At 40.5% G+C, this 16,566-nt stretch overlaps 1 protein-coding gene across 1 annotated transcript; it reads left to right on the forward strand.

The window, feature by feature from the left end:
• The first annotated feature begins 404 nt into the window (after nucleotides 1-404).
• Nucleotides 405-3,219, forward strand: c7h3orf38 (chromosome 7 C3orf38 homolog). Its single transcript, XM_063887039.1, has 4 exons — nucleotides 405-606; nucleotides 1,061-1,236; nucleotides 1,405-1,637; nucleotides 2,416-3,219. The coding sequence occupies exons 1-4, from the start codon at nucleotides 468-470 to the stop codon at nucleotides 2,777-2,779; spliced, it is 912 nt and encodes a 303-aa protein (XP_063743109.1). The 5' UTR covers nucleotides 405-467; the 3' UTR covers nucleotides 2,780-3,219.
• The last annotated feature ends 13,347 nt before the right edge of the window (nucleotides 3,220-16,566 follow it).

Genomic DNA, 16,566 nt, shown 5'->3' on the forward strand with positions numbered 1-16,566 from the left:
ATATATAAACAACCAAAACCTAAATTACTAATCCAAAAAACAATTTCATGATTAAAATCACCAGATTGTTTAATCTGTGAACTAAATTCTGCCTATTGTTCTAATTAAATTGTTCCCTTTTAAATGCCAGATACAAAAATATGTAATTATTATTTGACAATAAAAGGAATGTTGTCTAATGTAAGAAATCAGCAGACAATGCTAATGTATCCTTAGTAACACGTTGGTCGCATAATTTATAATTGTTTTCTTCAGATAGAAGAAACGAGTATTTAGGTTTGTTCAAGGGAATAAGGGTTAACCATAAGAAAGCATTCATTCCTATAGTCATGAAAGCAGCTTGGTGTCCTCCGCAGAATGGTCGTACCATGGCTTTTCCCGGAACGTTTTCCCACTCATTCATGTTTCTGTACGGACACATTTCTGGAAGGACACAAATAGACGGAAAACGATCTTAATCATTTGTTATGCAGTCGAAAATGTCGGGGCTGTTAGAAACAGAGCGAGCTGGATGTACAAAGTTACTGCAGTCTATGTCAAAAGACGACGTATTCTCACTTTGTGACACAGTGACGAACAAGCTGATAGTTGTGGAGAATGTGACCGGTAACGTTATGCTTTTCAATATACCAGATAGCAAGTAGCAAGATAGCTAGGATACTATCAACTAAAGGTTCATTTGTAGTGAATGTAATATACATAATTCACCTCCTTCTTAAGTGTGGTTCCACACATTAACTTTAACTTCAATCGATTGCCTTATATTTCAACAGACTGAACAAGTCCATTTTTAATATTTGTTTCATGTTATTTAAATTACATGTTTCTGCCGCATATTTGGTGGGGCTATATTGTCAGCTACATATGTCTCATACATGAACTAAGATGACATTCCTTTAGAAATAAAGAGAGAATAAAAAATATATTTGCATGAACTGACACCAGGGATTTCCAAACAGGGATTGCTGATGCGGTTTTACTTATACCTAAAGGACATATTATGTTCAAATAATAAAATCGATCCAATTGTCATGCACACTTTCTTCACATGTCTATATAGAGGCCATTGGAACAATTATCACCTTTACTAAAAATGCTGAAGAGCTCCTGAAAAGGAAGAAAGTTCATCGCGACCTCATATTTAAATACCTGGCCAAAGAAGGTGTGGCGATGCCCCCAAACAGCGAGAAAAATAAGCTGGTGAGAAGGACCCTGGAGCTCTGGTCGTCTGGGAAGGTAGGGACAGAGCCAGTACCCTCACTGATATGTTTACATGGTTGATAACATAACAATTTGGCGATTGACAGCACAGCTTATTGGAACATCTACTAAAATGTATTCAAGAAATGACTTGGCAATGTTTTTTTTAAGTATGCCATAATGATTCCCTTCTCAAATTGTAAGGCTTGGTTTGACGAAAAGCTTTCTGGAGAAACAAATGAGACCAAACAGAGGCTGACATCAGACACGGAAATTGTGAAGGCTGAGGTGGACTTCGACCCGCAGGTGCTCGGCCAGCAGTTCTGCCAGTGGTTCTTCGAACTCTTAAACAGTCAGAACCCATCTCTGGGCCAGCCGCCTCAGGACTGGGGACCAAAACACTTCTGGCCAGATGCGAAGCTACGCCTTCTGTCAAGGTAAGAATGCCATTAACAGAAAGTTAATTGGAATTAAGCTACTTTTAGAGATGCACCAACCACAATGCCAGGGTTGTCAGATAGTCGGACATTTTTGGTGACCGGGCGGTCAAATTTGCACTCCTGGCCTGTGACATTTTATATCACAAACACAGCAGCACAAACAATAACATAGCCTACACACACACACAACGTGCCCAAAAGCACATGCAGTGGCAGCTACGGCATACAACACAGTCAGACACGCACACAATCCTTCCTCTGTCAGGTAGTGTGGGGCAGACAGGATGACCTCTGAAGTGAATATAATATCATACACACCTTGTGTGTAAATGTAATTAGATTTGGATTCATAAATAGGTTTATTTGAAAGAAAAATAGTGCAGAATGTAACATACAATTGCATTTTCCATTCAAGAAAAGTTCCAAAATGTTTGTGTAAGCTGTCAATAATGTTTTTTAGAAAGAAAGTAGGTCAGACTTAAAAATAAAAAAATAAAATCCGAATAGGGAAAGTAAACTGCAATGGATGTATCTTTTCCTTATATATGTGGTTTGTTGGACTTTTAATGTTCAAGTCAGCTATTTATTTCGAGTAGGACCAACTGAACCAATTGTCTTCCACTTTTCTGCAAATAAAAGTACCATCAGAATTATTTGTGAGATGTGATAAGCACCCTTCACACATAAAGGCTTGAACTAATGCAGTCACAATACATTTGGGGAAAATAACCCAAAAACTAAACTGTGATGACAGAGCTGTGTCTCTGTTTCTCAGAGCTGGCAGTGAACAGATGGAGGAGTTCATGGGTGCTGAGCTGGTCAGCCTTCGTCTCCTGGCTCTGACCAAGGACGAGCTACTCCTCCTCTGCCCCAACCTAGAGCCTCACGGCCTCAGGACTCTGGCCTCCCCCCATGGCCTTGTACTGGTTTCAGTAGCCGGGACCATCCACAGAGACAGAGCTTGTCTGGGTGTGTTTGAGCAAATATTTGGCCTCATCCATTCCCCGCTGGAGAACAACAGCTGGAAGATCAAGTTTGTCAACCTGAAGATCAGAGGGCAGGATGCCCTGGGTGGCACAGAGACGGCAGCGCCTGCCTTGACTTACAACTCTACTGAATTGCAACTTCTCTGCAGTTGATGAGACACTTTATTTTCTTTAATTTACCCACACATTTTTTTAACTCCTTCTGCTCTCTTTACACATCCGACGTGCAGAACACATATTTATCCAGGCAGTTGTTTTCAGAGATCAGAGCCTGGCAACCTCTCCTATCTGATGTTTAGCATGTCAGGATGTAGGGTTGGGTTATCACTGTTTCATCTAGGTCTACTCGGCTCATTGTTGATGTAACATGAACACAGGACAAAGCTTGAGAAAAAATATATTCTTTTCGGCTTCCCATAAAATAGAAGTTTGCTGCTTCTTGTTGTGGAAACATTTGATTTAAATGTATACTTTACTTTTATGAAACCTTTTGCTTTTTCATCTTGTGCCTTACTAAAAATACAATGTAAATACCAACATGGATGTGCTTTTGTATATATGTATCAAAATAAATAAATGTAGGTATATTTCAATGTCTAGTATCTGGGCAGTTATTTCTCTTTTTGCAGATTTAAACCTAATATTTTAATATTTTACATTTGAGCTAGCTATTTAAGTATGCAAACTGTTTTGTGATGTTTCCTTGATGATGACAGTGAATCACTGAATCACTGCGTTTTGGCAATAAGTATCATTGTGTAAATGTTGTGACAGTGAATTATCCTGTGATTACCAGCAGTAGCGTAGAACAGCACATCAGTCTTATTCCATTTTACACTTTGATAGCATAGTGCACAGCTGTTGGGAGAATAGCATCCTATTTGTTACATGTTTGTTTCTGTGTTCTATTTATCCCGGGCACAGTGTAATTTGGCATTACATTTGCCTGATGGATGTATTCAGCCTCCACCGAAACTGAGCAAGGATTACTTTGAATTACTTTCCCTTGTTCACACAGAGGCCAGATGCTGTGCAGCCCCGCAGCTCAGACTGATGCTGTATTCAAGGTATAATCATATCATTTCCCAAAGTATTATCAACATGAAAATATCCGTTTTGCTTTTCTCAAGTCGAAACTCCTAGCACAGATGTGATCATTAAAGTATTTCACTGCCAAGACAGATGTTTCTTCTGATTATCAGAGAGGAAATGTATGAGTAGATGCATTTTTGTCACATTTATGTTTCCTTTTTGTGACTTCCACCCCTCATAGGCCAGCAGAGGAGAAGCATGTGTACATTGTGCAGTTCTGGAATGTAATATATATGTATATATATATATATATACTTCTTCATAATGAGATTTTGTAGGGAAATATTGTTTTCCTTATTTTTATAACAATACATTTATTTAGCACTCATAGCTACTTCGTACTTAAAAAAAATGCATGATGAGCTTATAGGATATGATGAAGTACCTTACTGCTAATGAACCCAGTATTTAAAAAAAAAAAAGTAAATTGTAATTAAATTGACTCAACATTGACATAAAAAATCAATATTATATTTTAAAAATGTGGTTATTTAAACAGTATCATAATTTGCTTTTGGTACTTGGGAGTTCATTTTGCTGATTATACTTCTATAGGCCTACTAAGAACATTTTGTATTCAAAACTTTAACTTGTGATTGAGTATATTGAGACTACAATATGTAAGCCTTACCTTGAGTAAAGTACTTCTTCCAAACCTTACACTGTGTACAAACCAAAGCCTATCACCAACCCCTAATGATAAAGGGCTAGTATGTTGTTCAAGTATTCAATATCCATACATGTGACCCTCTCCATGCCGTCAGGATTGCAGGATCTGTTACTTTTGATCAACATCTTATTTGTTTCTGGCCAGAATGTATATACCACACAAACCATTTTCTTACACTCTTTGTTACAATCTGGAAACAGCTAAAATGCTACCTTTGGCTTTTAAAGGGAAAACGAAAGCAAGTCTGTCCTCACTGCATCCCTGACAGCAGCAGGTTCAGCCTTATTAGCACTCAGTTTCAATACCAAAAATATCGGGGTGAAAGGGTAAGAGTCAGGAGGCAGGAGAGGATCCAGCCTCTTCATCATTAACAGGTCCTGAGTTGCTGAGCAACAGCTGAGCAACACCCATACAGTCTATGGTAACACCTGATCGGAAGCCCGGAAAGACTCCATCAGCTTTAAAAAGAAAGGATATATCCCTTTAGCAGCTTTTCCTTTCTGACGGACTGGTATTTTTATTTATCTGTACAATACAACATTGTCTCTGATCTGCTCATACTGTATATGTCCTATTAATTGGACAAAACAAAATGTCATAAGCTCCTTCTCAAGACTTTATCCGTGAAGTGGATCTGGTTTTCCATTGATTACTCTGCCATCCCCGTCAGGGCACATGGGGTCTGGTTGGGCGCAGAATATGCCATTCTGACTCTGTGGCTTTGGTGGGAAATGTTACATGTGGGAAATTATTCTTGGCAGCTGTTCTCAAAGGCTCCTGGAATAGTTAATATCTGTTACTGTATGGGTCGGAGCCGCATGCCTCTTTGTGCTTTACTGGGCCATAGTTGTGGTGAGGGGAAACCACTGCAGCCATTGATCTCAGCCTGTTCACCTCTCAGAAAGAATAATAACAAGCTGCCCGCCTTCTGTCTTTATGGCACTTGGCTTCTCTGAGTTTTAATAAGCGGTTTGGCCACGGGCGCAGCTCTGACGCACGGGTTCAAAAATACCGTTACAGTGGCGTCTGGTGATGGTTTCGACTATGAGAGCTTTTTTTCTCTTCCATTTTATTCCCCCTCCTCTAATGGGGACGTGTGTTTCTCATAGAGAAACTTGCTAAAATGTCGATGCATGGCTCTTTGAAATGGCTTATGGGTGGTGAACCATGGAGACTGCTGCTTTAATTATCAATCCATTTTCCCCCACCTTTTACTGTGATTGTGACTGATGGATGTTGGGTTTGCTCTTAGAAACGGCCTCATTAGGTTCCAAACATTACTTTATTAAACGCTTCACGCCACAGCCATTTTTCACCGTGTAACAATCTGATGGTTTAACACATCCATTAATGCCAAAGAGCATTTTTTAAAAATGTCTACAGTGGTAATTCTCAAAGCGGAGCTTGGGGACACCCAGGGTTTCCTCAGCAAGTTGAAGGACTCCTTGAAGTGGTTTTATGCAAAATGCATCTTTATAGTGTTTATTAATAGAAATGATCTGATGGGCTAGAATAACACATGTATGTTTCGTTCTCTGTGTAAACCTCCAGCTTTAGCTTTAAATAGACATTTACTCAATAATTTCATAAAAGTGCCGAACTGTATGGGTCTTTTTGAAGTAACTTATGTCCTTATGTGGTTTTGGATTCATACAAGAAGTACCATGTTAATATTTATTTTCTTTTGCTCAGTGATCCGTCAATTTGAGTTGACCTCATGGCGACATGAGGCCAGAAGAGGGCAGACAAGCTGCACCAGAGAGAAGACAGACTTTGATCCCAGCCCAAGAGAAAAGTGGGGTGAAAAAAAATCCTTTTAACACTATTACTTGAGGAAACTCATCAATTCCTCAGAGCAATCTGAGTGAGCTGATGTTACCAGGCAATATCTATCCAGCAAATGCCACGAGGAAAACTGTAAATTTTTCGATTTTTGAATTGTCCTCCATTAAAGTAATGGGGTTCTATAAGAGAGACCCGTTAAACTGTTGTCTTTCATAGGCATAAGAGCACGTATTTCACAAGTTATTGAAGTGTCAGTAATTTATCTGTACCCGTGAAGGTGTCAGAGAGCATTTTTACACAATACTCTCAGCAGTCTGCATTCTCTGGACAATAAAGAAAATGATTTATGATTGGGAAGGGACGCAATCAATAGGCCATGATATTTCTCCCGCTGACAAAACATGCTGGGGGAGAATTCAATCACAGTTTGACGTAGTTGTTGTCATTTTTGTTGGATTTGCCCTCCAACCCAACAGTGTTTCATAAACCAGTACACACTAAAACTGCACAGAAACAACCACATAACTCGAAGAGGAGGGGGGAATGAGGTCAACAGAGTTTGGCATTGGTGTTAAAGCCACAATCCACAATACTCCAACCTAACAGTTTCTAGAGGGGTTAGGATTTCATTATTTGTTTGGATTATAGGGAGACAAACTGCTGTGGCTTATTGCACTTTATTTTTATTGCAATTTGAATTGCTCTAGTGCTTTAATTTTTACTAAAGTTAATTATCTGTACATTATAGGTTGATCCCAACAACAATATTGATGTTATGAGTGTCCCGACATCTATTTTCTTATTACCCAAGAGAAAAACATTGCAACATCTTGTACGGTCAAGTCTTGCCATAAAGTAGTGGTTGTTTCCTGAAAAGGTCTACTTAGACTCAATATGCACGCAAAATGATGCCATTTGCATTTTAAAGACATTACACAGAGAGGTAATGAGTTCAGCAACATTGTGGCATCTGTAAAATCAGGTTTGGCCTCATGTTGGTTTGACCTTACGTAACCTGTTGGGAATGTGCCTGAATCTTTACAGTCTGCGTGCATCACAGATCTCCCCTGAAGCATCACTCTTCATTTCACTCCCTGATGTCTGAGCTGACTTCATTGTTCCGTTTCAACACAAATTGGTTTGGACCGGGGAGGCAGCCGTCACAGTTCATATCAGCCCCTCTCCTGGCCTGGTGGTGTATCCTTACACATGCATCATTATCTCACGTAAACAGTGGAAACTGGAAACCGCCGGGGGAACAAACGCCATTCAAGGCAACAAAGCGAGGGGCTGAGTGAAAAGATCCTGGGCGGTGACACTCTCGTTTAGCGTCAATTAAAGAAAACAACAAGCACAGGCGTTCCTGGAGGCAGCTGGGTCCAAAGTTTTTATTTATACTGATGCAAATATGCATGTTTGAGGTGAATGCACCAGCCAAGGATATTTCAATCAGGAAAACGGGAACAAAAATGTCCCTCACATTGAGATGTACTTGAGTTGTTCTCGCACACAATGCCCTCCCCTCATCTCTCTTTATCTCTTTATGTCCCTCTCCTTCTCTCAAACATAGTGGCTCCACTGTGAAGCTTTGGACCAAGTCCCTTCAGTATGCAGTGCAAGGCCCCCACTGAGGGCCTTCCCTTGGCTCTCGAACCAAACAGAGAAGATGGTGTTATCAGAGCGCTGCCAGGAGGTTGTCAGCTCGTATTGGGCCGGGCTGACCGAGTGGCCGGTTGGCGGATGTGTGTCGATGCCAGGCTCCTAGCGCCTCCCCTCCATGGACATCTGCTGTGTGTGGAAAAGCTGTGCAGTTTGTCTGCGGTTGCATCTTAATCCTCCATCTCTTCGGCTGCAGCCATGCCTGGCCGAGCATACCAGCAGCTCTGCTCGCCTTGCTTGTATTAATTGCCCTTGCCTGGCTCACTGTTTGCTTCTGATTACACTCATTAATTTCAATTCCCCAGGAAGCCACCACCACCGTAGCTGCCTTTAGACAGGCACACACACGCACACAAACATGCATGGACAGGCATAAATGCATATTTGTGATTTCAGGTTCAGTGTTAGATATTCCACATTTTTCGTCTATGCATGTTCTCATTCAGCACACCTACAGTCATACTGTAATTATGGTTCAAAATGAGGAGGGGGTAGCTATAGAATAATTACATTTGAGTAGGTGGGAAAGTGTTAGCTCTTAATAATACCCTCCATATCTGTCATCTTAAATCTTTGTCTTAATTCAATATGTCTTAATCAAAAACTAGATTATAAGGGAATTATGGTTTATATCTTTACGTACAATTGTATTTGCTGGTCAAATGTGCATGACTTTGCATGAGAGTCATGATGATATGTTGACCAAGATAATTGTCATGTTTCCTGTGATCATATGGACAGATGCAAACACCCTCCGCTTCATATTTCTGAATGTTATTAGCAGCTGTAAGCCGGCGGACAAGAAGAAAGTTGTTCGGACCGGCTGGTCATAAGTCATTGTCCTCATCTCAGCAGGTGGACCACATCTGGTAAACTCCCAACATCTGGGCCAGCAGGGTGGCCGTGTAATTATGGTAGTGATACAGACTTAACTGTAAAGGAAAACTCAATGCCATACTATATTATTACCTTTGACTCATTACATTTTCAAGCTCATACGCAAACACTTTCCTGAGAGCCAATGTAGCATAATCAGCAAATTGAAGCAGCTTAGTGGCGATACGGATTAGAACAAATCTTTCCTTAATGAACAAACATGAAACTTTTGTGTTTATTTAAAATACACAGAAATATCAAGCAATTGAGATATTTAACACATGCCTGTATGGAGGATAACACATTACAGTAGAGTTTTTAGGTACACATTGATGTCAGAGTGCATCATCCACACTACTTCATCAGCTTATGAGTTTTTTTTTCGTCCTTGAAAGTTGAGAGTGACGTACTAACTGCGGCTGCTACTCCTCCTCAGCAGCCGCTAAGCCGACCTGAGGGGCAGTAAAACCCCCCCATAATACCAAGCTGTGTGGCCTCTCGCCTTCTGTCACCCTATCACCTCAGAATCTGGGATTTTCTGGGAAAGTGGAGCTTCTGGACTGACTCATCAGACAGCTGTACCTTAAAGGTCCTTGTGGGGGCGTCGCCCCGAGGGTCACTGCCCTGGGCTGTGATTTGTCGGCCAGGCACAAATAAAAACCCCTGAAGCCTGACAACTTCCTCGCTGAGCCCACGTAACCCAATTAGTGAACCAGTCCTCAGTCGGAGAAAATGAAAACATTCCGGACTCAAACTCCCAAGGCGGCTGTAGTCGTTTATTAAATCCATTTCTTGTTTCACCTTCTTCCTGAGATTTTTCTACGACTGGTTTTAATGGTCCTCCAAGGAGTGTCTCAAGAATTCGATGTCATGCCAGTGGGCTGCAAATAAACTGGCTGCGCAGCATCCTGCAGACAAGCTAGAGTTCCTCTCATCATTTTCCCATTGCAATCTTTTTACAGGATACCCATATAATAAGATTGCCTCCTCTCTGTGGGTGCTTAGAGCCAACGTCACCCAGTGGGCATTGTAGGCCGTAGGGCGAAAGGAGCTGGAGGGTGAAGGCAGAGATAAATGGAAGAATCAAGCAGAAGGTCATATTGATTGATAAAGCACCCTGTGGATTGGGCTGTGATCTGCTCGCCCCCTATTGTGTTTGTTGTGGGATGCCTTGCTGCTGCCCTAAAGGCCCTGAACAACACGAACAGGCAGAGAAAGACAGCAAAATCAATGGCCGTCTCACACAGGGCTCTTACACGTTCGTCCCAATCATTTCAAGTGGCTCTCTTGATACCTGTACTTGCCACCACTAAAAAAATAGCAAGATTAGTTGAAGACACAAGAGTTCAGGAAGGAACTGCAAGCTGCGCTAACGTAATTGATGACTGGAGAAAGTATCATTTCTCCCTAACATCCCGGTATTATAAAGTAACTCAGACACTAAAATACCACACATTCCAGCTTGAGAAAGATGAGGATGATGAGGAATGTGTGTGAGGAAGGCTACATTTGCCTATTGAGACCAGGCCCATGGGTGTCTTCTCTTTCCCTTGTGAGCCCCTGACAAAGCCAGATAGGCCTCCTTACTGCTGACAGCCAAATGTTCTCATCCATCCTCATCCAAGAGGCCCGCAGGCGTCATCAACCCCGTCTAGATTTCCCCAGACGAAACCCCAAAGCAGAAATCTCTTGCCCCGAGCCCAGGAAAGCGATGGAGTTGGGAGGATCCCCGCGGATTCTCTGTCAATATGTCATCATCGTCATATCTGCCAGTTGGCAGCAAATAGTAACCCACTGCAGATGTGTCAGCAAAACAGTCTCCATTTTATTATTATTTCTTTCCACTGAATATCCATTGCAGGACACACACCTCTCCTCTGTATTCACAGCAAGGCTCATAACTCAAGTAGCCCATGATGTGCTTCCCATTCGTGTGACGGAGAGGTATTTGTGATGATGAACGGACACATGGGGGAGTGTTTGTTTTGTGCAAGAAGGGGACTCGTAGCCGGGTGGAGTCGTGCACAGTAAGCAGACGTAAGCACTTATGGTCCAATCTGGCTGTGCTGACAACACAATTTTAGCCAGTTTGGAGAACAAACCGACCGTTTCATAGGATGATACACCTTCAGTACAAATGTAGCATATGAATTATTTAGTTTAATCTTTGTGTGTGGGGCATCAAGGGAAAATGTGAAGCTTTGGCCATTAAAGTACTTTATCAGTTTGTTTTTGCTACAACAAAGAGTGTCATAAATAAAGCTATGAAAAACCTGTGTAAAGTTATAGAAGCATCTAGCACCCTTTATAAGTGTGCCTTTTGAACAATATTCTGACTTTGCTTGGATATAAAAGCTGTTTTTTAATGTCACCATCCATCTTCTACAGCAAGCTGCTGCGATCTGCCAAAAAACTCCATATCATCATACAGAATGTAACTACATTTTTCATTTAGACCAGAAAGTGCACTGTAAATATGAAGCACTTTGCTAAAAGCCAGGAAATCACCGCAATATCATGGCCATTCAGAGAACAGTATCATACTCAGTGGAACATATCTGGGCTTCTTAATATCGGGCTCGAGACGGTAATTGTCTTTACTGCATTAAGCGAGGGTCACAGCGATAGTGACAGGGGAAAAAAGGGGCAAATAAATAAAGAGGATAGGGGAAAGGAGAACAAGTGAAGGCTGACTTCTCCCTAAGTGTGTACCTTTCCTAGACAATGACAGAATATTGCAACTTTGCAGCTATTGCCTTGAATTAATTCTGCATGTTAAGGAGGAGAGCAGATCAAGTGCACACACGCTGCCTTGACATTCCCTTGGCTGTAATATAATGCACAGCTAATAGGGGACGAAATGACTCTGAGATTTCATTTTTGGAGCAGCAGCGGTAATGGCAGATATGATGATCATGACTGTATTACATACAATTGGATTTAAAACATTTCAGATATTTAGTTTACTCCCCCTAAGATGTCTATAAATACAGTTTTTCTCTAGCTTTGGGGAAAAACGACACACTTTAAATTTGCAGTGAATGTATGCATGTTTGAACAGTCTTTAAAGCTGCTTTCTTAAATTGACGTGCATGAGATTGTGTTTTTATTGAGTCTCGTCTACAGGATTATGAGCCGAGAGAGTCAGAGGCTTCATGTGAGGTGATGTGTGACCTTTAACCGAGGAATGTTTTTCATAGCCGGTCATCCATCTTCATTTTCTGCTGGTGGTAACTGCTCTGTACAGTATTAATTCAAACAGCTCGAGGTGTTTAGATAGCTCACTCCGTCGGGCTAAACACACCCAAACTGTCTGAAATGACATCCATCAGTCAAAACTTGTTTCAATAAAGGATCAGGTTCCTTTTATGTTATCATTTACATGTAATTGAACTCTCAGGGATCACATTCTTTCAGCTTCATAAAATATGGAAACAGGATTTTCAGGAATGACTCCAGATTTCCGATGAAACCATAGAAAACACTCAAGCGTCTCCATATTATTACTGAAAATCTTTCCACGCAATTACACTTTGGGGAAAGTCTAAAATGTTCTCTTTATATCTTTTTATTTTAGGACTAATTTCTCTTGTTTGCAATTGGATGTAAAGTAAACTTTAAACTAAGCTAATGGAAATAAATAATCCAAATAACATATCAGTCTGTGAGAGTTTCCTTGAGATTGCTAGAAAAACAACCAAGTGAATATGCATATTATTTAATTGCAAAAAAACACCAAGGATAACAATTAGCTTCATGTTAATATACGTATGTATAGAAAAGCAGAGAATAGTTCAAAAGTTAAATAAATGATCTAACTTTTTCAATGTATTAAATGTGTTCAGTTTAATAGGTGATTTAGGAATTTGCATTGGTCAGATAAAAGCACCACAATATCATTTTAGCTGGCAGTTATTGAGTGAATGGGTCACCCACCTGCACTTGATGTTCTGAAAAATGACACTTTTTACAAATGGCTCTTTGCTGGTAGAAAAGATCAGTGGTTATTTACAGTGTTCTTTTCATTTTAATTCATCTGATATAAAGTCAACTGCCCTTCTTGCCTCCATAAATCCAGAGACACTTACAAAGTGAGGGAACATTCTTATTCCACTCGCTCCTAGCAGGCCTCTCAAGGACGCTGATTGACATTTTATACAGCTCCTGCAGTTTAGCCGTATTGATGGCATTCAATTTAACTGTATTTTCTTTTAATAAGGCTGCTACCAGATGCCTGGCGCTTTCAAAGTGCTCTTTAAGAGACAGTGAGTTGCGGGGAAAGGGATGGAGACACAAAGAAGGTCAGAATTAAGCGATGTGCTTTCTCTAAAGCAATTATTTTAAGATACTGGATTTTTTCCCCACTTGGCCGGGTAAACGCTGTAATTGGACAGTGACACATTTTTATCATTTGGCCCTGTGCTCCAGGACATTAGATTTGTAATGAAGCAATGCCTATACGGTTAAGTGCTTAGTGTCAGCTTTAATTTGAGGGAGATCACAGATGAAATTGATATACTTATCATTATCATTAATAGAAGATGATTTGTTCTGTGGCACACACTTTGCATTGAATCATGTCAATGCTAAAGTTTACAACCAACAGACATCATCAAACACCGACTTGCATCACGTCTTTCCTTTTTGTTTGTTCAGGCAATTTTTACTTTCAATTTGGTCGTCAGCAAGTAACATTTAATAAATACAGGATCTCAACACAAATGGCTCATACACTGTTTACCAGATGTGAACACCTCAAACAGCCTTAAAGTTGAAAGTCAGCTCTTTACCTTCATAGTTATGCAAAGTCTTATGAGCTTACATGGAAACAAAACTGAACTAATGATTATAGTTTATGTTAACTGCTCTACAACTTGTTAGTGTGGCAACTTCAAGTCCTGAATGTTAGAGGTGTTAAAAGGCAACGTTGTCCTCCTCCGTCCCTCCAATCAGTTCTGGGGAAGAACATCTTTTCCCAGACATGTTTTATTAATCTATCTGCATCCTCAAAAACTAGGCCAGGCACACAGAGCCCAGACTATCCACTTGTCTTTTGTACAGATGGCATTATTGTTTTGTTTTTTTTCTGTTTTTGTGCTGGGGTCAAAGCAGAGCAGTGCTTATTTCACTTTTGTAATGAGAGCTGCCTATCAGGGAGACACAGAGCAGCAAAGAATGGGCTGCAGATGCACAACATGTGGTTGAATGTCTCTGCTGTTCAAATTCTGTCGATAGGACTCTGCAGTTTTGGACAGTAATGAGGGAAACAGTTTGCATTGTGTCTGACAGGCACTTGTGTCCAAACAACAGTGAAAGGCTGCTTTAATTCAGAATAAGACTCTCCACTGCCCTCTCCCTAGCCATCCCCTTTATAAATGCCATCGAGCATCCACTGAGTCTAGACACTCGACCACACAAGGCGACACTGGTTGCCCCCAGTCTGAGACACTGCCATGTGTGCGTGCTGCTTATTCTGTGTATGCCGAGCCACTTACACGAAAGGAAAAACGGATTCATGTGGCACACATGTGCACCACTTGGCTCTGACAGAAAGAGAATAAGCGAGAGTGCCCCCCCCCCACCCCCCCACCTCCTCCTGGGTATGAGGAATCTGAGGCAGACACTGTCACCCTCCCTGGCTACTGCTTTAATTAAAGCCTTAATGATAGGCTTTCAACTGAGAAGCAACTTATCATCACACATAATCGCCCGGCGCTAGTTAGCGCTGGCAGAATTGCAACCATCTGCTGTGTTAAGAACACATTCTGATCGTTCTTTATGGAGTTCACTTACAGTATTTATATTAGGACACCCCCATTATGTGAAAGTCTGTTTAAACATCCTACATTAATGGGGCACATCTGTGTGAGAGGTGCTTAGATCAGCAACGCAGATGAATAGCCCAACATCCTCTTTTTAGGATATCATCAAGATAAAGTGTTCATGATTAGGGGAACTTGTTACTGGACTACATTTATATATGAAGATATCATAATTTCCCCTTTTACTTCATCAATAAGATTTAAGTGGGCACTGATTATATGGATACAATGAAGTGTCACTTTCAAACACATAATGTATTTCGGAATATATATTTTTGGAACTGAAATATGTAACTATCCCTGCCTCTCTCTGTAGCACACTCTTGTTTATTTAAATTAGCCATCTCAAATAGTCCCTCACAGCCCTTGTAAAACAATAACCATGTGTTACTGGAGTTTAAGAGGTTCTGGTAGGATAACTTACTTTTGGATGAAGTAGGCTGTTTCCTACACTTTTTAAAATCTTAATTCTAAATTGTAAGTAAAAAGGCTGCTGGCGGTAACTCTATTTTTAGCGTACTGACATATTACAGTATTTTTAATCTCCACATCTTATTTACTAAACTCAAAGTCTAATTTATTTACCTTTAACTATATATCAAAACTAACCCTAACCCTATAATACATTTGTGTTAATCACATTGATTTAATAGTGTGAATGGAAGGTGGATGAATGGATTTGATGGTTGAAACTTCAGAGTATATTTTATTCAATTATGAAAGTTAAAGCCTCTGGAAATCTTATCAAAGATCAAACACTTACAGAAAAAAAGGAAAAGCATTTTCCCCAAGATACTTGACGGGCTCAGCTTGTGAAGAATGACTGTAAACTGGATATCTGATGAATTATGAAAGTGAATAAGATCCTATATATTGATGAAATTAAGAGGCTTTAAATTGCAGCCACTTAACAAGCTGCATACAGAGCTTGATCTACAGCATGACATAAACGCTGTTCTTATTTCAAAATCTCTATATCATGTTAATGCCTTTCCATCAACACCATTTACAAATCAGGTTCCAGTGATGTATTGTTTTCTTATTCTTTGATGTGTTGACATAAACAAAATTACTAAGCTACAACCAAATGTTTTCACACTTTCATTAGAGAGCTTTGCAAACAGCAATGAGATTTATTTCCGACGAATCAATCCGAGGTCAAATAAGGAGCACTTAAGGATTATTTACTGGCTCTGAAGCACAGTCATAGTTTTGCTGACAGAAAAAGCTGCACCCTAAGAGCTGATGTAATTCTTCTCCATGGGTGCCTAAAATGCTCTGCGGAGCTTTGGCACACAAAGTGATGAGAGCAGCTTGACTTCACTGATGTAAATCCTGCCGCTGTTTACTGATCAAAGGATGGAGGGAAAGATGGACGGTGGCAGGGAGAGCTGTGAAGTAAGAAGGGAGCTGCAGAGTTGCACAAATATAGGCGTGTGAGGGGTGTGTGTGTTTAGGGGTTTAACGTGGCGGTCTAATGGCCCGTATTAAACTGAAAAAATTATAATGTTTTGGTTTTTCATGCCATTCTGATTCCAAATTAGAGCAGGTCACTTGTCAAGGTGTTTTTAACATGTCAGTATAAACAGTTCTGCTCCTCACCTCCTGTATACTTAAAGCACTTTAAACCTTGATGGTCCTTTCCTTCTTATTCTTTGAGTGTCTCTTATTTGTTTTTGCAAATGTCTCCTTCAAGTTCACCCTGTGACACAGCACACCCCCTCCCCTTCACTCTGTGTATCTCCTGCCCCCAGCTGAAAGTGAACAGAGGATGACACAAATAAAAAAACAGGTTTACTGTCTGCAGAGTTTGACAACCTCTCCCTGCGGGCCTCTTTAATCATCCACGCTTCATTAACTGGCTATCTGTTATCATTTTGCATCAAGAGGAGGAGAAAGGTGGAGGGCTATGTGGCTTTAATCAATTTCCCTGTAACACAACAGCAGCTTTTTTTAACAAGCTGAGCAGAATAACGTTTCATAAAGCAAACTTTTGGACCTCAAAGCAGGCCAGCGTATCCCGCTGTTTTGAAAGG

This window comes from Eleginops maclovinus, chromosome 7 (genome assembly GCF_036324505.1).
Source record: "Eleginops maclovinus isolate JMC-PN-2008 ecotype Puerto Natales chromosome 7, JC_Emac_rtc_rv5, whole genome shotgun sequence".
Lineage (NCBI taxonomy): Eukaryota > Metazoa > Chordata > Actinopteri > Perciformes > Eleginopidae > Eleginops > Eleginops maclovinus.